Source organism: Poecilia mexicana, unplaced genomic scaffold (genome assembly GCF_051168715.1).
Source record: "Poecilia mexicana isolate PSO_F unplaced genomic scaffold, ASM5116871v1 scaffold_1, whole genome shotgun sequence".
NCBI classification, from domain to species: domain Eukaryota; kingdom Metazoa; phylum Chordata; class Actinopteri; order Cyprinodontiformes; family Poeciliidae; genus Poecilia; species Poecilia mexicana.
Genome location: NW_028263370.1, coordinates 9,023,526 through 9,051,101, shown reverse-complemented (window position 1 = coordinate 9,051,101; position 27,576 = coordinate 9,023,526). Strand labels below are relative to the sequence as shown.

The following is a 27,576-nucleotide window of genomic DNA, read 5'->3' as shown; positions in this document are numbered from 1 at the left end:
TTAAAAGAGGTTTTGTATATGATTTTGTTTTTGAAGATTTAGACCCTAACACAACCTTAGATATCTGTTTTTTTGAAACAGTTTACTGAGCCCGATCCAAGCTGACTAATTAACTACTTCATTATAATTAGAGGCCATAACCCGAAAATACTTCCAGACCTCTGACTTTGCGCTTGGCTGACTTAGTAGCGTAACCCCCATTTCTAGCCTTTGTTTGGCATCTCTATTTTGTCACTTTGGGTAGCCACAGGGTGAGTCAAGTCTAACTCTTCTGGGATGTGTGATTGATAGGAGTGGAGCAGGGCAGGGCCGCATGCGCATGCAGTGTTGCTGCGCTTGCTACAGTCTAATTAACTTCTGCGTCTTACTTTCTTTCCCCACTGCCTCCTCCTGTATTTAGCCTATAATAGGTAGACAAACCCCTTAGCTGTCATGACAACACTGGTGTCCTCATGGACCCATTGACTTCATTGTAAGTGTTTTGGGAGTGGCACAACTGTATATCTTGCATTCTCGTTTAGTTTTCTGTCTGCTCTATATAATGCAGGCTTATTAAAAATGCACCACAGAAGCCCAACCCGGGCTGTAGATCGGGCTTGGGTTTCTTTGGATGTTGTTGATCTAAACTCTGCAACTTTGACATGGGTCATAGGAAAGAATCGCTTTAGTCGGCAGCTTCTTACATGTTTATGGCTTTCAACAACCAACCAAAACGTCATATGGTACGTTGTCTCTCCAGAAACAAAAAAAATATGAAAACGAAACTGTAAAAACACAGAGCTATGTCATGAAAATAAATGGATTATCATTGAAAAAACATTAGGTTGGGCGCGGGCGATACCTTGAAAGGCATGAAATTGTGCATATTACACCTAAGCATCTAAAAATGTATCTTTGTATGGCTTTCATTTCTATATTTTCTCATTCAAATGTTCAGGCATTCTGAGCATCAATCACAATTAGCATTTTCATTGTTTCAAATGACTCCCTTCCGATAGACGACAGGGAATGTGCGTGACTCCAGAACTCCAAACTGTGCATGTGTGTTTCTTCCCAGGCATGTTTCCTTGTGCATAAATTGAACAAAATGTGCTCTCTTAACCTTGTTTATGCTTGTTTGTTGTGTTCTCCCAGACACTAAGCAATGCCCCCCCCCCATTTTTGTGTGTCTGGCTACTTGTTTTGCAGCTCTCTTCGCCTTAACTCACAGAGTAGTCGGGATAAGGTGCCAGCCCCAAGGTTAGCTTCACACATATTTTTTGCAATAACCTAACTAGACATGCAATGCTGGGGGCACATCCTCTGAATCATGCACTTGCTCATTTATTTATAGCCTACCACTCCCCCCCTTTGCAGCACCAAGTAACACCTCACTCCTCTTGGCAGCAGCCGACGTCTCTCTGGCTTCAAATCTATGAAAATAAATTAAACTGTGCAGGCCACATTTGCTTAAAACCTGTCTAGCATAAATTATGACTGTTTTTAGGGGATCTATTAATGTTTAATTGCTCATCTGGTCAGCTTGTTGGGATATTAATCTGACCCTAAAAGCATAAACCATGATATGTTTAATTAATATATTCATGCAGCATTTATTAAAGAATAGTGCTGATCATTCTAGATTTTATATGACAAGGCTGTAAGTTAAAAGTGTGAACAGTTTTAAGCTGTTGAAGTGAAAAATATTACTTATTTTTTTGTTTGCTTACAGTTTTTCTCAGTTGTTTTGGTGGATGTCTCAGAACAGAATTGAAATTTTCTTCTAAAACTATTTGCTCGACCTTCAGATCATTGTCGAACAAATTATCTGATCTGATTGCAGAACCCAAATTGCAGATTAAAGAAGCTTTTTCTCATTCCTTTGAGGAAGTTGTAAATGGTTTTGTACATTAAGTAAAATTCTCTACTTTTTTCTGCGTTTTCAATTACTTTTATCATGTTGTTCAAAATGTGTTACACAGGTCTCTGTTGAATTGTCTTGACCTCCACAATATTTAAGCATAAGTGCATCGCGTAGCAGTCTAGTTAAAACATTACTTGTGTTTTCAAGTCTGAACAAAGCCAAGGTCTGACTGACTAATGCTTCCTACAGAAAAGCTCTTTTCATTTCCGTCTAAAAATGGGTCCCTTTTTAATTTGTAACTGTAAACTCTTGAAACACAGTGTGTGGACATCCAGGCTTGTTCCACCGAGTTCTCAAAGTGGCTTAACAAAGCCTTCATTCTATTTGATTACATAGCTCAATAAAGTTGAATGAGTCTAAAGATGCTATCTACTTCAGTTTAAGGACTCTCCTCATCCCCCAGTGCCTTTGAATTTGGTTTCAACAATTGAACAATGCTTCTTTCTCAGTAATAATAATGTAAGTGTGTGTCTGTGTGTGTGCGCTAAAGGCGATTCTGCACATCCAATTTATTTTGTGAATAGGCTGCTAAATATATAAAATGGCATTGTGTTGTGACTGTATGTTTTGAATTTAACGATTGTTAACACAAAAAGGCCTAATGAAGGTTCTGTTGACAATTTTAATTGTATTAGCATTTTATCGTCTTTATATTAACTGTGTGCACATTTAAAAATACTGCAAAGGACTGTTTCAATGACAGTGAATGGCATACTATTATATTTCAATTCAACCTCATGCTAATAATACCACTTGGTCATTAGATGAACCCTCGCTGCTCTGGATGCCCATACTATTTTAGACACTTAGGAATGAAATGCTAAAGTGACCTGACAGGCGAGGCCAGTCATGCAGGCAGTATTCACCAATAATACTTGCATGTCATATGCTTATGTAACGTTTACCGTTCATCACAGTAAATCAGTTGCTGATTGTACCAGAGTAATGGATCCATAAGTTTCATGTTTTTGCACAATATGTTTTTGTTTTTTTTTCTTCTTTTTGCTAAAAATTGTTCTATTCGGATAAAACTGATCTGAGTTTAAAATTATTTAGCTACTTTTTGTACTTCACTAAACTTAGTATGCAAACTTGTTTTATCGTGGGAGCTTTCAGTTGACGCCTTACATGCCGAGAACAAATTAATCTTGGAATGATACACCCATGTTAAGCCACTTGGGTGAGGTACCTTTGCAATGTACCCGCCTCTTTGTTACCCTCGATTCACATCGCATGCGTCCACACACCGATGTGACTTGTTCTCCAAGAGCAACTTATAGTTGCAATATTTTTCATTCATTTCTACACTATTTTGTTTATGGCTGACTTGAGAACAACTTCCACCAAATGGGAAAAAAAAATTGCTAATTGCTTTTGTCACTTCTTACCATAGAAACTTTATGCTCACAAACACCGATGGAAATCTCAGCAATCTGCATGCTGACTTCATGAGTTATTTGCCATAGCTTTGGGGTAAACTCTGTTGTGTTCTCATCCATCAACTCAAGGGTGTTGTGATTGTTTTGAAATGTGTGTTTTCAGGTATGAAAACAAGCTGTCTGCCACAGAATAAATGTTCTTTTTCTCACAGAACCCATCTCTAGCACCGGCCTTGGCTTACACTGGAAATGCTTTATTGAAAAGGTTGTAGCCTCGGGATGCACCGATATGAAAATTTGGGTCGATATTGATATCCAGTATTAATAGAGCTGCTGAGGCCGACAACCAGTCTTTACCAATATTATGCACATATTTCTATAATCTTTCAATAATTGTTTGCTTTAATTGACATGTTGCAATGCTGTACGCCTCCATCACTGTCACGTGTTTAAACAAATGCCACCTTTCCAACGTCCTCCCCACTCTTTCTGAAACACATACACGAAAGCAACAAGATGAAAAAAGTGATGATTAATAACTGCCAGTTTTACTTATCAGACTAGTATCAACATGTTAAAAAAATGACTGACGAATCTGATATTAATGCCAATATTGCCTTCATCAATAGGACTGTTGGTAACAAACTGTTCTGTACTGTACTTTTTCTTAAAATAAGCATGAAAAAGTGATAACATATGCCATAAAAGGCAGTGGGTATTTTTTCTTCCACTTGGACCAGGCATCAGACTGTAAAGCAAAAATACACTTTATGAAATGGGGAAAAATGCTGCCCAAAAAGCTGCTACTGCTTGCAGGGTCAGTCCTTGTTAATCCCTTTGTTTAAATGACAATCTTGTTATTTAGTTATCTACAAATTTAAATGATTTATTCCAGGGTTAAAATGACTTACAACTCTTGAACTAAAAATGTTTTCGATTTATTTAGTCAATACAATCTTTCCTAAGAACTGGTTAAAAAAAATAAGTAGAAAAAAGGCTCATGTGTCTACTTCTGCGTTTACTTCACAGTCTGCTGAAATTGAGTTTTCAAATGTTCTGTTGTAGAAATGTCAGCCATGGAGCTATGCAGAGACTTAAGAAACATTTAGTTTTAATTGGTGTGGTTGTTCACCCTGAAGTAAAAAAAAAAACACACATCAACAAAAGCCATTGATTGTTCTAAATGCTGCGGTCTGAATTCTGAGCATCTACTTCAGCTGAATGGAAATGTCTAAGTGGTGCAACCCTGAAGGTCCTTCTGATTAAAAACAAGGAGGAAAAAAAAATACAAAACATAAAATATGCATGTACCAGATTGATTGTAACACCTGCTTGTGATATTTAAACGCATCAGCAGCAAATTCTACTGCTGCAAGGAAGTACAGAAAGTCCGACAGATTTCACCACAGTCCCATCCCCTCTTCCTCTTTAACTCACATTACTATGCATGGCCTCTTTTACAACAGTGACAATTAAATCCTCTGATGGCTGCCTTTTATAGCATAATTAATGGAGCTTTTTAATGAAAATTAGTACCACTTGGCTCTATCAGACATGCTCAGCAGCAACTGCAGTGAGTCCAGACAGATAAAGCAGGGCCGGCCTCCAGCTCACTAAGACCGAACACTGAATCAGTGAAGCTGTAAGGCTTCATCTTTGTTCAGACTCAAATTATCAACCTCTGCGCACAGTGCGAAATCTGGAGGGCAGCTCTTTACTGAGGAACTAATTAAAAGCTTCTATTTGGGCGCTTTCATTGTTTCAGCTTCAGATTCATATTCAAATATCCTCCTTGGTGATTCCTTGTTAGCTCTTTGCCCGTGTAAATATCATTGCTGGGTTATGAACGAGCAAGTGAATATGTTATTTGGTGTTAAAAGGTCAAACTTCCCGCTTATCACCTGCAGGGAGAGATGATTTATTTTTTCCAAGATCGCTCACAGCAACAAAGTCCGGCGTGTATGTCGTGTTTAGCTGAAATTGACTTCTCCATTTCTATTATTAAATTACCACCACAGAAAAAGAAACAAAACAAGTACATTTCATGTGTCATGGAGGCGTGGCGCCGCGTCATTGTAGAAAAATTGTGGCGTAAACAGACCGTTTAAAGTCTGAGTGGTTTTGGACGTTTTAAAGCTGAAGGATTGTGTCCTTTTCCCAACGTTATTTGGTACAAATTCTCTGTTGGGACGCTGCACTGATCTTTCTTTTCTTCTCTAAATCCTTTCTGAACAGCTGTGTGTCAGCCTAGCTGTAAGCATGGGGAGTGTGTGGGACCCAACAAGTGCAAGTGCCATCCAGGCTTCACCGGCAAGACCTGCAATCAAGGTGAGTTCTCACAAGGTGCTGCGGCAAATCTTGTGTCAACCGGTTCATTGGACATTGAAACAGGGAAATGCACCACTTGAAGGTAATCACATAGGTGTTCTACCACAAGGCAATCCTGCCTTACACAAGTTTTCTTAACCTAATTAAGTCAGTTATATTAACTTCTCGTTTTTTACTACTTATATTGGTAAAAACATTTTCTATCCAACGAAACCCAATCCCTTACATTGAGTCACTGACTCGTGTTGGGTGACAATGAACATTTGATTGCTTTGCCTCCTTAACCTTGCAGTCATCCCTTATGCTGACCATGCATGTACCAGGAAGCAGCCAAGAAGCCCTGTGGCACATATCTGAGAAAGCATTAACCAATCGTCAGAAAATCACTTCAGAAAAAAAAAAACAAAAAAAAACTCTGAGGTACAATCAGAAATAATTAAGATAAAAGCAAAATCTAGGTTAAGTTTAAGGTTAATTTGATTTGCATGCAAATGATAGGTGCAATTCAGCTAGTTGTTTTCTAAAACAAAAGTCACATTTTGTGTTCATTTCAAATTTGTTTCAAAAGCTTCCCAAAAAATAACAAATGAGGTACGTTACCTTTTTCACACTCTTAAAAAGTGGTTCAAGCACAAACCTTCACAAACACTTTACATAAAGGTTGCTAGGTCTGCATTATTTAATAAACAAAAACCTTTACTAATTTAGTAGTAACTTAGGGACTCTCAACAGCTGCTCCAAACAGCTGTTGAGAGTCCCTGATTTAAGTAGGAGAATATGTTGACTGGATTATTGTTAGGATTCCACAACACAAGTCTGAAATAACAAGAAATAAACACGTCTGATCACCATACGAATCCTCATCTTCAGTTCATCCGCAACCCATGGAGGGGAGACGGTGAATAAGTAGAAGAGGATGGTAAGGTCAGAGAAAAGCAAAATGTAACATTTAAACTAACACTGAAAAAATGTGTGTTGGAAAACTAACACAGTACATCACTATGGACAGATCAACCACATGGAGAAAAGTGGTGGTCAAAATAATTTTTTAGCAGGGACAGGGAAGCTGGTCGAAGTTGACGGGACGGTGGATGAAACTACATATGTGCTTGTCCTGGAGACAACCTGTTAGAGGCTGCAAACGGCTTGATCCCGCTGTGGAGGATCCGCTTTCTCCAGGACAACAACTCTAAACATACAGCATCAACGGAACGGTTTAGATCAAATCAAGTTTCCAGTTAAAGTGGTTGTCCAAGTCCAATTCAGTATCTGCAGCAAGACATGAAAATGTACTTTTCACAGAAGCTCTCTGTCTAATCTGACCGAGTTCAGATAAAAACAAATTCCCTTTAGATATGCACATTTTGCCAAGGTATTCCCCCATAAAAGAGTAAGTGTTACATTTTCAGTAGCCTCAGTTGTAAAAAAAATAAACTGAAAACCATAAATAATTCCCATTCTTCTTTGCATTACGCATCACTTTGTGTTGCGCTTCTGCAGAAAAAACCTTACAAAACACAAACTCGGAGTTTGTGTTTGCAACGAGACGAAAATGGGAACATTTCTCTGGGAGTAAATATTGCTGCGAGGCTCTGTACAAGTATATTGACATGTACATTTTTCACAAGGAGCAAAAGTGAAGGACAATCCCAGCTCCGGAGAAACAGCAACGTAATCACTGTGTTTTGTGGCTGGAGCAGGAGCCCAAGCCGGTTTTCCTTCAGCTGACAGGAGTGAGGAGCTTTAATCACAGGGGAGGAGGAGCAGAAAGAGCGCTGATTCAGCTCAAATGGAAATGAGAGCGGCCTGTGTTGAACGCATCTTACCCTGTGAAGATAATACCTCAATTACTGATGTGTGATAACTTGGCCTAACAAAGTACAACAGATGCTATTTAAAGTGTTCCTCCTGGTGTGTGTGTGTATGTGTGTGTGCATGTAGGTTTTGGGTATTGGCAGTTTGGACATGTTTTAAAGCACTGAAGCTCCCCGGTTGGCTGTTCGTTGACGTCCAAGCTGCTTTAAATTACCTGTGGAATTCACGCCCTGAGACAGGAATAGGATAGTGTGTAATTAAAAACAAGGAAGGAGGAGGAGGGCTTGTTGAAAATCCTTTCCGGAATGTTCCAAATGACTCATCCTGCATTTCAAGGCTATTGGCGGCTCGTCTCTGCGGGCCAAGACGTCCCCACTTTGTCTTGATCTGCAACAAAAGGGAAGAGGAAAAAGGATCCGCATCCCATATTCGGCTACAATAGAGATTGTTTCCAACCATTTAGACTGGAGCATGTTATCCTACAAATGGGATCCAAGTACATTCAAGGATGAAGCAGCAGAGTCTGTAGATGTTCTGTAATTTCCAGTTCGGCGGCAGACATAGTCGGATTTAGATGTTGAAACTGACTCTTATTTGACCTCTCAGTCTGATGGAAGTGGTTTTTGTTTAATTGCATGTAATTCTATTGAAACTAAAGTCATTAGTAAGACCTAAGAGTTTCAAATTTCTCATTAAAATGCAGTCTCTTCAGACATTGATTCAGACTTCACTATTGGTGAGCCAGGTGGACAATATTTAGAAGTACTGTAAATTACCATTTTTTTGTTGCATTAAGTGACCAGGAGGAAAAAGAGTTGCACAGATCTACTTATCTGACCAAGTAAAACCAGTGGTGAGTTTTTTGTGAAACAAACCATGTAAAATACATATTATCCATCCGTATGGTAAATGTTGACTCTTAAGGATTTATTTTGACGATGATTTTAAATTAAACGATGAAAACTAACATTTCAAATAACGATGTACTGACCAGAGGTTTCTGAGGATTTACCACCTCTGGTTTCTGTTGGGGGGGGTTTCTAGCTTTCTTACCACAATCACAAATTACACGTTTGGAGTAGAGGCACCATCATACAGAGCAGTATCAATAAAATAAATTGTACTACTCTTTTAAAACAAAGACAAATTATAATAGTTCACAGATGCCTTCTGTGAACTATATATATATATATATATATATATATAACTATATATATATATATATATATATATATATATATATATATATATATATATAGTTCACAGAAGGCATCTGTGAACTATTATAATTTGTCTTTGTTTTAAAAGAGTAGTACAATTTATTTTATTGATACTGCTCTGTATCATATATATATATATATATATATATATATGATACATCATATCTGTATCATATATATATATATATATATATATATATATATATATATATATATATATATATATATATATATATATATATATATATATATATATATAAAAAGCTGCACATACATTACATTAGAGCAGAGGTTCCCAAATTGTGGGCGGCGCCCCCTAGGGGGTGCGCCGTGCCATTGCAGGGGGGGCACAGGAAGCGGTATGGATGAATGAAAAAAAAAAAAACAACACAACAATGATGAACGCTGTGTGTGCTGCGGGGGGTTTGAGTGGATGGAAGAGTACAACATGGAGTCTCTAAGGATCTCTCTACACCCTCCTGACCCCCAGTCACACACATCGTTCAAGCAGAGTCTAACTCCCCCTACTGTAATCCATAGGGGGGCCCAGAAAATGTTTGGAAACCACTGCATTAGAGAATCTAGATCTTTACTTTAAATCAGAGATTCCCATAATTCTGTAAACATACTTAAATTCAGCCTGTTTACTAGACAAACTTAATACCCCTTGAGCTTTTTCACATTTTGTTACATTGCTATCACAAACCTCATAGTTGTGTTGGTCTCCTCTGACCAGCGCAGGCTACCTTCTTTTGGTAACTGTGTTTCTCCTAAATAACTGGTTTTGGACTGGAAACAATTTGAACATCTTTTGGATATATTTCAGTATTTGCTTGTTTCATTTAACACTTGTGTAAGGCATGACTAATGGTTTTCTGTCAATAGATTCCTTCAGCTAACCACTGGATCTCTGCATCTCCTCCAGAGTTACCACAGGCAATTTGACAACTTCCCCGATTGATGGTTTTCTTCCTAAGCTTAGGCAGACAGAAAATGTTTCTGTAGGGAAAGGGTTAGGGTTAGAGCTATGGGAGTTTTTATTTGTACACTTTTTTTTAATGAAAACAATTTATTCACATAACCTTTTCAATTCTTTTCAAAATTATGCACTACTTTGCATTGGTCCAGCACATAAAATAAGGAGCTGACTCACGGTGGTGCACCCAGGACAGTCTTATTCAGGCAGAAAATCGTCAACAAATGTCGCTGTTAAAACATGAAAACTCTGCACAAATTATAAGAACATCTTAGTTTCTTACATCTGAATGTTTTTCCATCACAAAGGCAATTTGCAACATTGGCATCCTTAACAAAATGCCTTAAGGTCACTTGTAGTTTGATAAACGAGTAACAACACCTGTAGCCACCCCTTGCCTGATTTTATAAAACGAATACTTCTACTTCTCCACACAGGAAGTGGCGTTGTGCCTTTTACTCTCTTAATTTTCCTTCCAGGCTAGTTTATTTTTAAAAAGACCATATGAATAAATGGATTTTCTTTTAAATATTAAGCCGGCGCGTTATTGCATGTTTAATGATCTCCTTAAAAGCTAATAATTGCAAAGCCCTTTTGTCCTCCTCCACATTTTCTGCCAATTTTGTAGCTGTTCAGCTAAAAAGGTCATTCCATGTGGGCTTTATTTAAATACCTGCTGATATAAGAGACTGACGTTTCCAGTAGAGAAACAGGAGGGCAATTATTTGTAATAAAGTGGAATCTGTACACATAAACTTGGAGACACTTAAAGATGTTGTACTTGACACACATTCTTACGGGTTTAAGTAAGACGTGTGGACAGATGCGTCACCCTGCAGGCTTTCTGATTAACAAGCATGTCAGACACCTCTGGAGCGTTGCTTACATTAGGCAGGAGCAAACCACATGAGGATTTATTGCTGTTGAGACTAAAAACAAGCCCCGTGCTATTAATATTAATTTCTTTGAGTCAAGTTCTGAGAGATTTGACTTGCTCTTTTAGAGGACTAAATGGGATTTTTAAATCCTCTGAATGGATTATATTTACACGAATGTCATTATGTTCATCCTTAAACTATCAACCACTCTGCTGTCAGGATTAATACCCACTGCACAACGGCAGTAAAACCCTATCATTCTTTTAAGAAGGCACTTCATCCCTCCAGCACAGAGAGGGAGGAGGAGAATTGCTCCTGTCGAACACTTTGGCGAGGATATACGACTGCGCTCCTGCTGCACAAATAAACTCATTATGGGATAATCTGTGCAACAGTTTGGCAGCACGCCCCCAACCGCCGATCTCAGCATTTTTAATAAGATGATTATTGCATCCAGGTGGATTTAATTAGCTGGTGCTGACCTGCTGTTTTGACACAATTGAACGATTTTTCTGGGGAGGGATGCCTCCAGACACCATTCTTCTCTTACATCTCATCCGTCAGCCAGAAGTGCAATTAAGGCTTCTCCAAGAATGTTAGATTAGAGCTGTGGAGTACATGTTCAAATAATTTGCTGTATTATGTTTAGAGTATTACCTAATATCTAGATTATTCAGTGGTTTACTTCTCCAAAGACTTGGGATTGGTTTAGGAACAGACCCCTCTGTGTTACTGTTTTTCTAACTGGCCATCTGCTGGTTACAGCTGCAAGTGTTTAGAGCACTTCATGCATGAAATCTATTTATTTGTAGCCACGCAAGTTCATCACACTCACCTCGAGCTTTAAGGCTTCATCTCATTAAAATAGCATTTATTTTACTAAAGTAATTTAGTTCAAAAAGCCATATAAATACAACTCATATAATACATACTGTAGCTTCACCACAAGCCAAGTGCAATATTTTATATGTTTATTTCTGAAGATTATGGCTTTCTGCAAATGAAAACCAAGAAATTTAATGTCTCACAAAATTGCAGTATTATAAGAGAACACATATATATATATATATATATATATATATATATATATATATATATATATATATATATATATATATATATATATATATAGTAGTAGTAGTAGTAATACCATGTACTGACAGTTACGTGGAATGCTGCTGTTCAAAAGGAGACCATCATTAACATCCTCCTCAAGAAGGGTGAAGCAAAAGGCAACTGCTTTTCCACAGACTGCTCTATCCATATTCTCAGAATAGGGGAGCTGAGTGGGAGAGAACTCAGAGAATTGTAAAGCAAAGTGCACTCAAGAGTTTGTTCAGCAATTGAGCTGCAAACTTCACACACCACACTGCATTGATGCAGTAATCCATGCAAAAGGAGTGCTAAGGATTGAATAAATATACTGAATTACACACACATATATATGTATATGCTTTTGTACAGATTTGTATGAGTTGCTGTCAGTTAATTTGCCCTTTTCTACACACCAAGTGCCACAGTGAGATTCTGCCTTTTGCAAATACATGAAAAATAGAGCACTAAAATATTGACATAATTATTCAGATTTGGTCAAAGTAGCAGTCTCAAGTCTCCACGGACATGATCTCATCAGCTTGATGTCTGTTACCTTTTGAAGTTTTTCACATTGTTTTCTGCAGAAACATTAAAGAACAACCAAAGGGGTCGAGAGGTCAAAACAAGCTGTTTCTTGTTTTTTTTTTTTTAGAGGGGATACCAGGACAGGAGGTGTAGAGTCTGACTGTGTTGCTCAAGACTTTCAAAGTCTTTTGTTTTACTGTTTGTATTCTGAGAGCCATAAGTGATTTTTTTTTTTTTTTTTTTTTTTTTTTTTGCACCTGGATAAGCAATCCCTCTGTTATGCTAGTCGCCTGATTATTATTGCTTCCTTGCACAGAAAGTATGTTTTTACTAACATTTGGGTGCAGTTTCCATTAATTATTTTTGAAGATTCTGCAGATTGTCTCACTCAATATTAAAACATTCACCCAACGTGAGATTCTGAGCACTTTGATGAAGGTTTTCATTCGAGGAAGCCTAATATTTTTCTTCATCCATCTTCCCGCAGTGCTAACAGCCAGTGGGGAGAACTGTGTGCAGAATCACAATACACAGAAACTATTTTTGGACGTCTGAAGCATAAAACTTTCTGTGAACAGAGTAGCTCATTAATTGGAGGTAAATGAAACTGCTTAAATTTCTTTAGACAATTAAATGCAGTCATTAAATACATATGAAGATAAATGAGCGTGAGAGTGCCTTTCGTAGCTAAACAAATGTAGAATACCTCGCGAAAGTACTTATTCCACTTAAACCTTTTAATGCTTTGTCACATAACTTCAGGCTTCAATACCATAGGTCAGCACATGGTATTTTATTATGTGAAGTTGAAGGAACATAGCATATAGGCTTCAAGATTGTTTATAAATAAATAAACAAAAACGTATGGCTTGCATTTTTGAATTTAGCTCCCCTGAATCAATAGTTCATGGATCCATTTTTTGCTGCAGTAACAGCTGCAAGTCTTTGTGGGTATGTCCCTAAATATCAAGTATTTCCAGCCATTGTTGCCCATTCTTTACTGAAAAACACCTGGGTGGAGAGCATCTATAGCCAGTAATTTTCAGTTGTTGCCTCAGGTTAAGGGTTAAGTCTTTTGCAGCCTTTATATGAACTTTTTCATCTCCCCTTGTGCCACTTTGAGCTTCCCCATCACTCCTGACGGAAATAATTCCCACAACATGATGCTTTCACTAAGAGGTTGGGTGTTCAGGGAGAATTCAAAGATTGTTTATTCCCTCTGTGCCACATCCAGAACAAGAAGATTACATTTATACCAAGAATTATTAGGAGTTCCTGTAATTATGCCAATAGTGACTTTGTAAAAAATAAAAAAATAAAAAATCCTAATGTGGATTTATTTTTGATCATTTAATAAATGTACTAAAATTAAAGTTTTTTTTATTACTATTATGTTTAAGTATTAGATTACACTACTGCAATTAAAGATGAAGTCACTATTTTCATTTTTTTTTTTTCTCGTTCTTTACCAGGAAGTTCAGGTAACTGTGAAGGGGGAGGTATGTTCTTACAGAAAACACATTATCAGGAGTACAATTTATTAAAAAAAAAAAGTCATGGAGAATGGCAGGATGGTGTCACATTGATGAAGAGCAGAGCGTGAGCCTTCAGACTGCTTCTGCTAAGGGATTGTTCATTGATCAGATCAGCATCTTGCAGTTAACCCCCTTTGTCTGGACATATTTGCCCCGATTTTAACACATAATCCTGCAGAATCTGTTCAGTGGGAATTGTTCCAACGAAGCTGCTTGGTTTCCCCATTTCATGCAAAGTAAGATTTGTATCCTATAAAATGTGTATCCTAACAACATGTACATTTCTATACCTACAGTTAAATGCAAATTGAAAAAGCTCACTGTGACTTAGTTGTGTTAAGCCATATATTAGTGACAAGCCTCAGTTTAAAAATTAGGGTATTGGAATGTTTTAATATTTTTTTTTATCTTTGCATTATACAGACAAGGTAAAATGTGGAAGAAAGCGTTTTAATCAGATGTAACCAAAATGATTGTTTTAGTTGTGGATATAACAACTCGGGTTCACAGAACTCTAGCACTACAGCACATCGCTCAGCACATCATCCCCACAGTGAAACATGGTGGCCACTACATGTTGCAGTGAGAAAGTTTTTCCTCAGTTTCTCTGCACACAGCCCTGATACACCTGCAGCATCCTGACACCTAGCTTAGGATGCTATTCGTAGACTTTAGTTCAGCATTCAATACCATCTTCCCAGACAAGTTGATGGGATCAGGGTCACATTGCTGTTGAAAGCTTCTTTCTATCAACTTGACAATTCCTGAAGACGGGCATGTCGCAGGGCTGTGTGCTCAGTCCGGCTCTTGTTCCCGCGATTCACCCACAACTGCGCAGCTATCTATTCCTCAACACGTTTCTGAAGTTTGCGGATGACTCCACCTCAGTGGGTTTATAACAAGCAGTGGTGAGACCCTCTACAGAGAGAACCAGTACCTGTCCCAGGGGTGTTCTTTGAACAAGCTGGTGCTCAACACCGAGGAGGGTTAGGGTTAACACCCACCTCTTCTCATTCAAGTGGAGGTGGTAGCGTGTGGACAACGTCAAATTCCTGGGCATCCAGATCACCTCAAACCTGACCTGGTCACTGAACACCTCGTTTTCTGGTCAGAAAGGCCCCACAACCACTGTTCTGCCTCAGGGAACTGAAGAGGGCTGAACTCTCGCCCTCAGCTCATCAAGAACAGAGTATCTTAACTAAACTTTTATACTTTTATGTTCTTCTTTTTGTTCTTGAAACCTTGAGCTTTCCTTTAATGCTTAATGTACTGCTTGTGTTACTGTACAAAATCCCAATAAAACACACAGCAACACAAAAACAAAACATTTTGCAGTTGCAAAGTGACAAATTGTGAAAAAAAAAAAAAAAAGAAAAACTCAAACCGGCGACAAGTGTTGCTTAAAAGGTTGCAAAGTTCTTCCGAGAGGTTATCTTATCTTTCAGTGGGGAACCACTTGAATGAGTGTGCAGACTAGTCAAAAGGGCTTGTATCATCTCCCTGTCACCCAACAAAAGCCGCTGTTAGTTTTCTGCCGGAGGAAGCGGTCCTTGACTGACGGATGGTGCGACGGCCCCACATGAAGGGAGGGGCTGTCATTCCCGAGCCTCGAGTGTTTGTAATCCACCGCTGATTTGCCTCTTTACATGGAAACTCTAGTCAACTTTTAAAAGTCCAGTCACACACCGACAATAGATCTTCTGAATCTGTGAGATACAGTCATCCTCTCAGATCCTATTTCACACTTGCCACAAAAAAAGGGATGGAGATGAGAGAAGAAGAAAACACAAGAGAAGAGAAACAAAAGCAAGCCCTGCTGTTTCTCTCATGTCCAGTTCCCACATGTGTAATTGTCTTTTCTGAGTATTGTTTGTCTTTGCTGTCCAGGAATTTGATGTTGTCAGAGGCATTCTAATCCATTGGTTGAAGTTTTCTATTCTTACTTTATTACTGTCTCTCTCTTTTCTCCTTCACCTCTTTATGTCAAACAAATGACAACACCCTTATCCATCACATTTCCCTCCTCCCCACTCTAACCTCTTTTCTTGCGCACAAAGAAGAGACGCCGGACCATTTAATACCCCTGGTGTGGGATGGCCACCTTCCTGTCTTTCTTCCCGTGGACCATCAGCCAGTGGGAGTAGTGACGGAGGGTGAGATTCTTCGATTAAGTCTCCTCTCGGCAGTTTCACTGCCGTCTCCCAGCAGCTTGCATGGAGCAGCCACCTGAGGGGGCGTGAATGTCACTTTCTGCTTTTTTTTTTTTTTTTTTTGTTGCTACTTACTGTCGTCCGTGACAGATGAAGCGCCACCCTAGAGCTGCTACTGAGCTGAAATGCCAGCATGATCACACAGCATGTCACAGTTTCTTACCACAATATATTTTATTCTTCTTACCACTAAAAAAAAAAAAAAAAATTCGGCACACAAAAGCAGTCGCTATTCTATTTTTTTTATTTTCTTTTTTTCTGTCCTCAGAGTAAACCTTGTTTCTCACTTTGTAGAAATTATCTGTATGGTCCCAACCGTTTTCTCCCCACCAGAGCAGCTCAAACACAGCCTGTTTTACCTGGCGTTACCTGCTTTAAAGACAAGTGAATCCCCAGGAAAGAGCTTCCTGCTAATCCCCCCCCCGTCAGTGGCAGAGGCGTGTCGGGAATGCAGCATGGCACACCTCTGTGGGGCTTGACCCAATAAATCAATCCACCTTGTATCGCTTCAGATGTGTCTCAGCAGTTCTTTTGCCATTCAGCGAACACCCCAAAGGGACTTTCCAACTCGTGATAGTATAAGTTGCTTTCCACCTGGGGCCAATTTCAGAAGTTAAGCTGTTGTACATAGCTGCCTCTTATCTCTTCAGTTTTTCCATCAATCTGAGTCTGCACTATTTTGACTGCCTTCTCTCCCTTTGGTCTATATATTTTTTGGTTATTATTATCTGTCTCCGTAGAGGTCATTCTGGCTGTGTGTTGTTTGGCTTGTGCTCACGCTCACTGATCTTCCACTATCTGAGAATGCAACTGTTTCAGTAATGCCTCATTTACATTTCTAAGATGTTTTTCAGTCCACCAGGCGAGCGGAGACCTGTTCCTTTGCCACGCGAGCGACGTCCTGTTGCTATGGGGTCTCCGTAAATGCATTAATGAGGGTCCGTCATAACTGCTGTGAATGTTAAGGGGCAAAGATAATTAATTTCAGAAAAAAAAATCCCATGGCAAATGCCCCTTTAGAACAATACAAACACACTAAATTATATTTAATTGAGAATTCATGCGATAGACCAACAAAAAGTAGCGCAAAATGTGAATTTATGCATTTATGTTCAGTCCCCTTAAAGCAAAGGTGGACGTTCATATGGAGCTCTGCACTGATTTCTGGATTGACCTTAAGCATAAATTTAGAATTGCTTTTGAATGGTTTAGATCAGAACACGTAATAAAATGGCCTGGTCAGAGCTATTGCTTAAATCAGATTGTAAACATGTGGCATGATATGGAAATTAGTACTGATATCAAATTTGTCTGAGTTTGAGCTACTTTGCAAATAATATTTTTTAAATGTATTTCAATTACATTACATTATAATTCAATTATAATTAAAACATACTTTTGACTCTGTGGCAAATATGTGACAAACATTACTGTTTTATTTGTTAAAAATCTTAAAATTGTTTTATCCTTTTCCTTCTACTTTGCAAATATACTCTACTTTGTGTTGATTTATCTACAAAAAAAAGAACAAAAAACATTGAATGCATTAAAATTTATGGCCATAGCATAAAAAAATAAATAAATCAATGGCTCTGAGAGAAAAGCATTGAATTTTGTTTTGAAAATCAAAATGGAATTTGAATTACTCAAAACACAGAGCCATGTTTCGCTATATATATAGTTTATGTTTGCACTTCCAAGACAAATATTCTTGGAAGTTACAACAGTGGATTATCTATCCAAAACTCGTATCCAATGCCCTTTCACTTGTTTGCCATTAAGAGTATAAATTCCTTATTCTGTTTATCCTCTCAGTTTTATTTTTGGGTCCTTGATATCCTCACTTGTAAAGTGATGGTAAGTAAAGCTTTTACATTTTTAAATAGTAGCCCTGTTGTAACAAGTGTTAACAAACTGACCCCTAAGCTGGATATGAAAGTATTCCCAGTGATGAAACGCTGCTTTAAGCCTGCTGGTACTTTGTGGGTTTAAAGAGGCAAACGTTCCAAAGCCTTGTTACAGCCACGGATCAGTCAGCCTGCGCGGTGTCAGTAGATCAGAAACTTCTATTAATAGAAGAGGAGGGGTGTGTGGGTAGATCATAGAAACTGTGCATCTGCTTCATCATTTATCCAGATTAAACTTGCGGTGTCTTTTAAATGGCAAAGGTATGCAGCTTACCCTGCCATGTGTTCACAGTGCTAAAGATGGGGCCATATATAGTGTTGCAAGGGCAGAGGGGGGACCAACTTCTGACGTTAAAGGAAGTCTATTTGTAAAGGTTCTGCTGTAGCTGAGAAACAAATGGTAAAAGTCACAAAGTGGATGAAGCTGTTTGTTTCCTAGAACATGACTCATTGGAAAACCAAGGCAGGCGAAGGCTCAAAGGCAGACACCTGATTAAACTGATCTTATTTTAACAAGACGAGCTGCTAAGGTGGGCTGAACAATAAAAAAAACTAAAACTGAACCGAGGTCAAACAAAAAATGTAACCAAGACCCGAACTGAAACAATGATTTGCGTAAAGATTGGCTAAAGTGAAAAAGAAGCTTGAATTTTTTTAAACACACAGGCAGAGACAATGAACAAACTACTCAATAAAACAAAGAAGAAGAAAGCACACCCTCCGGTGTTGTACACAGTTTTGTACATCCAAGATTTGTTGGTGTGCACTTTCTTTAACTTTTTCCATTTGGCTTGGTATTCCTTTTAAAAAGTAGTGACATGGTGAAATACATCAAAGTATACTCTATCCAACATCAGCAATTCTTTCAGGTCTATGTTCACAGCTATTGAAATGATAACTGGACAAGGCTTTGGAAAATAATAATAAAAAAAAACTTATCTGCAAGACTGTGCCAAGCAGCTTATGAAGGAAGCCCATTTAATTAATTTGCATAAGAGATCTTTTTCTTTGGCTTTCATCCATCCATACCTTCTGTGCCAGGGACTGACCTCCAGGGTCCTCAGGCTTAATTTTATTTGTAACACTGAGTTTTCAGTAACAACCTCCACATCAAAGACTATCATTGTTAGCATGACCTGGTAGAACTTTGGTATGATAGGTTTACTAAGTGGAAAATATTGGATATCTGAGTTTCTGACTCGTATCGCTGGCCTTAACTGCTGATTCTGAACGTCATGCAATTCTGCTCATGGGCTGATTTCTCTGTGCATTCTGGTCAGTAGGTCAGAGGCAGATGCATCCTGGAGAGGTCACCAGTCCATCACGGTGTACCAGAAAGACATACCAAGACACACAACCATGCACACACCCTCAAACCTAATGAAAATTTGGCCAATTATCTTAACATGTATGTTTTTGGACTGCGGGAAGAATAACAGTACATAGAAGAAAAAAAGGCTTACATCTTCTTCAGCTAACTTTTAAAATTGGCAAGCGAGTCTTGTGGTTCAGTATGAACAAGTTGCACCATCCGGTCCCTCCTTTAATTCTGTGATAACCTCCAACAAGAGTGACACCATATCCTCCATACTTAATTTTAAAAAGTGCTTCAGGGAAAAAATTGAAATGAAAACTCTCTCTTCCTGTATCATATACTTTTACCCCTGCAGGCTACTCCTTACTTCATCTGCTATTTTTAATAGCGAGGAAAGACTCAAGACATGCTTTTATTAAATATTGATTGCTTTCAGACTGTCCAAATGCACACCGCAACACATTTAATTCACAACTAGAGGAATAATTAGTTGCCTCCCACCAAGGCCTATAGTAAACTATGCCACAGCGAATATCTGACCAACGAGTTCCAGTATAAATAATAATAACGCTGCACACTACAGCAGATATTGACTGTCGAGTATTGAGAAACGGTTCTTCATTCTGTAGCTCTTATCATTAAGAAGCTGCTACTGTGGCAGAACAAATTAGAAACATGGTCTATATTACAGCATTTACAGATCCATGGAAAGGTTTAAGAAATATCTGACAGAAAATCATTGACGTGAGTTAGATTGCAGCATAAATGCCAGAGATTATTTGGTTTTCTCATTTTTTTCTTTTCATGCACTTTCTTTGATCATTAATAAAATCAAAATGTTGATGGTGAACAAATGCTATTTTTTGATAGATTTATTATATTATTGCGTTAAGCTATGCACCAACAGTAAACCTTTTTTTAGGGATCTTAGCGCCAACAAATGTTGATAAATAAAAAATGAATTAGCTTAATCAGAGACTTTACCGTAGAAAAAGACATTGTTAATCATCAGACCTGCATGCACAAAAAAAATCAGGAATGGAAGTCATTAGTTTGGGACTTTTAAAATATTTGTTTAAATTGTTGTCAATAAAATATTTTTAAGCATCAGCTTCCAATTAATTGTTTTAATCTTCTAAAGCCAAACCTATCCTATACATGGGCTCTGATATGTGAACACAACAGTCACAAGATTTTTTCTTAACAAATTGTACCTCAGCAATTTATTTATTTTTTTTAACAATTTTGTGGCCATCAATGAGTTTCTGGGTTTTCATCACCGTACAGGTCAGAATTTCATGTTTGCCTTCCTCTTTCACGCCAAGCCCAGTTCTGATTACTCTTTTGGACTTTGACCCAGTTGGAAAATACGACTGCGTCCAAATTGCAGCATTCTTGCTGTTGATGTGTGCTGAAGTTCAAGAATTTCAAGGTAATCAATCTTTGTTTTATCCACTTTGTGGAATGCATCGGTACAGCTGATAGCAAAACATCCTGTTTTTTAAATATTAGATTTCAGTGGGATTTATAGTAGAGGGAAATATGAGAAACTATAAAGATCCTTTATAATAAGAACACTGACTTGTCAGGAGGAACAAAAGTGTAACTAATACTTTTAAATAATCCAAGCGAAGCAGCTTACATAACAACACCCTACTTCTAAAATGCTATTATCAAAAGCAGACATTTATAATGGTCTTAATTACATCTGTGGTTGACAAGTGAAAATGTCTACTCCGAGAAAAATATAACAGCCAGGATATGGCTGAGCATTTGACAGGTGTTGCTCTTACAGAGTATGTCTTTCTCCCGCGAGAAAAACTGTCAGCATCCTTCCCTTATCTGATTTCTGTAGGGCTGCTGGTCCACTGTCTTCTGCAGACGTGCAAAAGACAGTGGATATGTACATATCTGTCAAAGAGTGGTGGTTGGTGAGGCTTCTGTCTCCTGGAGTCATGGTGACTCAGAGAGTGTAATGCAGGTGGTGGGATTGCTGACAGTCGACACTGGCTTTCTGGTAAATCATCAAAGAGAGACGTTCAGGGCCTGTTGGAACATGGTAACACCTTTACTGCCTTTACGATAACCCCCACTTCTAAAGCACACACATTAGCGCATATACAGACAGACAGAAAGACAATGTCTGACCCACATACAAATGCAGGGGGTGGTTTGACATAGTTGACCCCATCACCTTTGCCCCTTGCCTAATTTCAACCTTGTTTAGGGAAGGGGTGGGGGGCTTGGTCTCCCCTCGTCCATTTACATTCTGTCTGTGTCTGTCTCTCTCTCTCTCTGACTGTTCGTCTCTCTGCAGACCTGAATGAGTGTGGGCTGAAGCCGAGGCCCTGCAAGCACAGGTGCATGAACACGTATGGGAGCTACAAGTGCTACTGCCTAAATGGCTACATGCTGATGCCTGATGGGACCTGTGGAAGTGAGTCTCTCACATGCACACACATTTTATTCTACACTTTGTCTGTATTGGTGTGGATATTTATTTTCTCTCTTTGCGTAAACTCCCCTCTTCCTAACCTTTATGCACAGCCATGGTGTGTTCCATGATACAATAACTAATGGGTGCACATTACTTTTTCTTCTAATTTATAGTGGTAAAGTGTTATAAGTATAAGTTATTGACTGCCACACACTTTTTTGTGGCCGTCAATAAGATCCTGGATTATTTCTATTTGAGCACATTTTTTTTGTCAAAAATGGTTCAACTCAGTTAAGTTGGTTGTTTCCTTAAGTCTTCAGTTCAGATCAGGGTGATTGCAGAAAATTAATGTTCCCTGTTTTATCATTCTGAAATCTTGTTTTATCATAATTGACCTGCTGGACTGCAAAAAACCTCAAATTTGTGCACCCAATTCATGTTTGGAAAAATATCTCAAATTTTTATATTTTGTAATTGTTTCACTGTGGGAATAAGGGATTCAAATGCATCATGAAAAACCCAATATTAACATGCTGTTAATAATCATTGTGAATGTATGTAAACTTTAGTCTGGCACTGCAAATGCTTGCACCATTGTTTTTGGAAAGTTCTTGCCCTTTGTGATAAAAATTCATTTTTCTGCCCGTGTAAGGGCCCTGACAGCAGCCCTGCAATCCTTTGATAGACTGCTTTGATTAAAGCCCCGTGTTGATCTGCTTCATTATAGCTGCTCCTCTCTCGGAAAGCCTCCTGTGAAGAGCCCTTACGGCGGTAAAATGAAAAATATAAAAGAAAGTCTTCTAACCCTCTAGTGAATATATAGTTTTTATTGGACGCCGTGAGGTTTTCCTTCATAATACGAGCCGCCGCCGGTGCACGTCTCCCATCTCCTGCAAGTTCAGTTCCACCCCCAGCCCCCGATTACTATTTCTCCACACATTTTCAGTTCAGGATTATATGACTGCTGCTACCTCTTTTTAATTTGCTCCTTTTTTAAAGATAAGATAAAAAAAGAAAATGAATTCTTCCACCTTATAAAGTCTGACTTGTTCTCCACTTGAGGCTATGTGAAATTAGTCTAGGTGTTGTTTTTGTGATGGTGTTAACCACCTTGCTTTTCGTCTTTTCTTCCCCTGCTGTGGCTTTGATCAATGGATCGCCGTGGCATTTAATCAGCCCAGACTGCCTGTGTCATCAAACTGTACTCCAGGGAGCCTGAAAACAGCCAAAGTCGCTGCAGCAGCATGAGCCCTGCTTTTAATTTCCTTTTTAGGACATGAATTTATCAGGGGAGCTCAAACCATTTCTGCTCCATTATTTTATTATTTTGGAGGGTCTTGATCTTCCCTGTGTGAATCAACAGGAAATAGGCCGTACCCTGCCACAACAATACGGTGAAGATGGATAATCAGACTCTCGGTGTAAGAAATGATCAAAGGGCCTGAAGGAGGGAGCTTTGAGCCAAGGTGTGAGCACACAGCATCGGCTCACCAGAGGAATCTAATAATGGCAGTGCTTGTGTTGTTCTCTTGGCTGCACCCAGGGTCAAGCTGGCAAATATCAGAAAAGGCAGACGAGTGGCACTGCTCTAACAAATTGGCCAGAGGATAAAAGAGATGTGCGTGTGTGCGTGTGTGTGTGCGTGTGTGTGTGCGTGTGTGCGTGGATGTGAGTGAGTGGAATAAACTGTTCCTCTTTGAACCCCCTTGTGGCACATGCTTGAGTTAATATGTGGTTTGCTTCTTTTTTCATCAGACGCTCGGAGTTGCGCCATGGCCAACTGCCAGTATGGCTGCGAGGTGCTGAAAGGAGAGGTCCGATGTCAGTGTCCGTCACCGGGCTTGCAGCTGGCCCCAGATGGAAGAACCTGTGTGGGTGCGTCCCAGTCTTAATATATCCTCTGGCCTGAAAACTGAGATGTTGCCGATAGACTCCTGTCTGCCAGCGACTGAGGTAAAGCTGAGCGGAAAAATTCGAACCAATAACGTCCTTGCAAAATCAATGCGGCCTACTTCCACGAATTTTTGAGCTGCAAACTTTCAAACTACCATCTGACAAAGCATCCCTCCCCTACGCCTTCCCCATTCAGCTCCAGCAGACTAGCGGTAGCAGCAATTAGCAAACACCTGGAGGAACTTTGAGTTTGCTGAGCTAAAGCTACTTCTCAGTCCAATATTCGTTGGAAATGGCTTAATGGAGAGAGACTGCTGTAATGATGCGCTGAAGGTGGAGCGTCAGAAACAGCAAGAGCTTCTTAAAGAGACAAAGGCCCAATTTCAATTGAGCACCAATTTAAATTATAACACCATGTTTCTTTTAAGTAATTTTTGAAGTCTACAGCATTTTTTTTAACAACTGAAGATAATAAAGTCACTTTACTGCTATAAAATGGCACTATTTTGCTCGGAAAATACATAATTGACCTAATCCTCTGAACAGATCATGCATCTCTACTTTTTGTATAAATAATCATCAGTTTCTCTGTAAATAACTGCCCATGTCATGAAATTTAAGAAAACTATTTTGACATTTATGACATTAGAGTTTAAAGACTGAAGTGGACTATCAGGGAACCCAGTCTGAATTCACACTAAATGAAGGTGATACAGGATTTATTCACTGCACCTAAAATGACTTCTCACAACTTTGTAACAGAACCTGCCTTAAAAATTTCTTCACAATCTCTTTTGAAAGCAAAGCAGTGAAGGTGGGAATATCTAAAATATTTCTCTGTTAATTTTTCTTCCCCTTGTCAAGAATATTATGAATCTATCACTGCTCCTGCCCACAGAGAGACTCCACTCCTCTTACAATCTGTCTATTTCACAGCAGAGAGAAACCAATCCTCCATTCATTACAGATTTTATTTTTGGTGCTGCAGCTTAGATGGGTAACTTAACGGATAAGATGTGTGGAGGGTGGGGAGGAAGGTTAAAGCAGTTAACCTATGTCAGTATTAATACCTTGGTTGCTACAGCGTTTTCCTTTAATGTTGTCTTTAACTGCTGGTTAGATATTGTGTGGGCGGGTTTTTCAGGCAGACATCAATTTTGGAAGAATGACAGAAGGAAAGAGAGACTGGAGCTCTAAGAAGGTGAAGCATGACTTTACATTAGTTGGATCTTATTTTTTAGGGTGATTTTTGCCATCTGTCTATGGACTGTAGGTGAAAAATAGCCTTCTGGCTGACTCTGGCATATTGACAGAAATGTTATTAATTTACAGTGTAATAGAGAAATACAGTCAAATTCAAAGCATTTTGGGGTCATTTCTATACAACTATAGATTACAGGATTGTCTATAGTTGTATAGACGATCCTACTCAATAATAAATAACTGCACTCAATACACGTTTTTGTCAGATGTGTCATTATTTTTGCCAAGCACTGGAAAAATACCAAAATTGTCACCAAAGTTTAAGATGTTCACACACAAGCCAGGAACCTGCAATGAAGTGGAATTTCCTGAACACCAATAATTCCCTCAATATTCAGACAATTTAAACGTTGCTGCAAGATGGCAGACTGGTGACCAAGAACTCTCTGGTTTTAAAATCCATGGCTTCAAGTCTTACATGTAGCTTCCCACACTGCCAAGTTACAAAAACATCTGGAGAAAAAATATAATGGTCAGATAAGATAATGACATAGTTATTTCACAATGTGTGAGAATGAGTAAAGTTGATTCTTCCACCATTGTGATGGAGGAAGCAGCACCTTGTGGGGTAAAACGTGGACCTAACTGGGTGATTTAACAAGACAATGACCCCAAATACACATTGAGACTTTTTTTGTGAGAATTAAACAAACTTATAGGGACCTTTTGGGATCTTCTTCCCAAAATTCCAATATCAACTCCATTGGAAATCTGTGGATAATGGTTAAAAACTGGGTTGATGTTAGAAAACCAACCAGCTCTCATGAACTTGACCAAATCTGACAGGGAGGTCACAGAATGGTCTAGTCATAGTTTGCTAACAGTAAACTAGCCAAGTGAACATATATTTTTTTTGAGGAAATTCAGACTAAATTCAAACTAACATAGTCCGCATTGCCTTTGAATTAACCAAAGATGTGCGACAAATCAACATTTCGCCATGTTTAAAAAATTGTTTAAATAAATAAATTGCTCAGCTGAGATGTGCACCAAATGAGTGAATTTTTTTGGGCGGTTTGTACTAGTCGCTAAATATTAATGCTCACATTTCTGCTAAGGTGAGCAAAAGACCTACTTGTAATAAGGCTTTAAATTATGAAATAAGGCATTGCGCTGTGCACAGAGAAGAAAATGCTTTGTTCATAAATGAATGTTAAGCAGAGAAGGTGAAGCAATCTGCTGCCTTGAATAACAGTGGTTTATCAGATATAATTTCTGTCCTTTAATATTGAAGATCTGCATTGCCTGACTTTTATTATAGCCAGAGGTTATATGGTTTCTAAATTGACATATGGAACTATTTGGCTTAATTTGTTCAAATACCTTCTTTTTTTTGTAATAACCTGATTTTTTTTTCCCTCCCGTAGATGTGGATGAATGTACAGCAGGGATAGCAGTGTGTCCCAGGTTCAGGAAATGTATTAACACCTTTGGAAGCTACATCTGCAAATGCCACGAAGGGTTTGACCTACAATACATCAACGGGAAATACCAGTGCATAGGTGAGGTCACAGTAATAAGGAGACACGATGTAATACTTTTATGTACGCACGAACCAAATTAACAATTATTCATTAACTGGTGTGGACATTTCATTATTATGAAATATGTTTTAAAAAAGTTTGTTAGTAAGTTTTTATATCAAACAAGGGCAGAAGTATTTTTTTAACATTTTTACCACCTGAAGATCTAGAAGTGAATAACTTCCCTTCCTGTCCCCCTGATTGTGCCTCTGTTAAAAATTGAGAATCACTTCCATTGCATTTCCATTAGTTTTAACCCATAATCATCAAAGCTAACAGAAATGAAGGCTCAATATAGATTTACAACGCTGAGTGTGACAAACCTACATAAGTTTTGCTTTGAAAGGGCTTATTATTTATAGATCAAATGTCTCACTTCTCAGAAGATGCTTACATGACCTTGCTGTGTCCCTCTACCTCCCAAGTAACCCTCATAAACGATTTTTCACAGGCATTCATGAAAACATAGGTGCTTCTGTTAAATAAACTTTGAGCTTCCCCTCATGTGCACATTGAGCAATAACCTTTTGATATCCCACTGTTGTGTCTGAAGGGTTTCCTCACTCGCGCTCTGTCGCTGAATGTTTTCATGTTCCTATTATCTTTCAGACGTGGATGAGTGCTCTTTAGGCCTGAGCCACTGCAGCGGCTTCGCCACCTGCTACAACACGCCAGGCTCATACAAGTGCAAATGCAGAGACGGCTTCAGGGGGATGGGGCACGACTGTATACGTAAGTACTGCCTGGGAACAAAAGATGCTGGCACCGATGTTCGCCACCGCAGAAGGGCCAGTGGGGCCCCCCGTTTTGTTTTGTTTTCTTTGGCTTTTTCTTAAAAAAAAAAAAAAAAAAAGTTAGGCAAGCAATAAAGAGGGAGGAATCATCATGAAAGCCAGGAGTTGGTGCTGGAATTTCTTTCTTTGTAATGGTTGTCAGTCAGTGCTCAAATGACTCCGCTTCCCTTATCTCATGTGCACAGAGCAACTCTGTTTCTGTTAGGTGACAATTTCAGTCAGCCATTTTCATCAAATGGAAATGGTGTTCCTCTTTTTAATCGCTGACGTGAAGTTCATTAGCTTGCAGCAGTCCAGTGCAAATGAAGTCATTTATTCTTTAATTTTACTCAACCACCGCATGTACTCAGCCAGTGTTTTGGTATAATGAGCGAAGAAGACGCCTTTTGCAAACACTTCAGCATGTCACCTAACTGAAGTTTGCAACACATAGAGAGAGAAGACAGGGGGCCAATTTCAAAGTTTTCTTTTGCTTATCCCTTTTCAATTCAGTCTGCAACCTGATTCGAGATTCGAGAACCACAAACTCAAAACTCTTTAACGAAAAAGAATAACTGAAAGAAAGGAGTAACTCGATAAT

At 38.7% G+C, this 27,576-nt stretch overlaps 1 protein-coding gene across 3 annotated transcripts in view; it reads left to right on the top strand.

Annotated features, from left to right (window-relative positions):
• Positions 1-27,576, top strand: part of npnta (nephronectin a) — a 60,863-nt gene that overhangs the window by 17,020 nt on the left and 16,267 nt on the right. The window contains exons 3-9 of one of the 3 annotated variants that reach the window (XM_014999834.2): positions 1,189-1,239; positions 5,518-5,610; positions 15,712-15,807; positions 21,404-21,523; positions 23,279-23,398; positions 26,047-26,181; positions 26,812-26,934. In XM_014999834.2, coding sequence (XP_014855320.2) covers positions 1,189-1,239; positions 5,518-5,610; positions 15,712-15,807; positions 21,404-21,523; positions 23,279-23,398; positions 26,047-26,181; positions 26,812-26,934 — 738 coding nt within the window. The remainder of the gene's footprint in view (positions 1-1,188; positions 1,240-5,517; positions 5,611-15,711; positions 15,808-21,403; positions 21,524-23,278; positions 23,399-26,046; positions 26,182-26,811; positions 26,935-27,576) is intronic. The other 2 variants (XM_014999836.2, XM_014999837.2) reach the window with 2 other exon arrangements.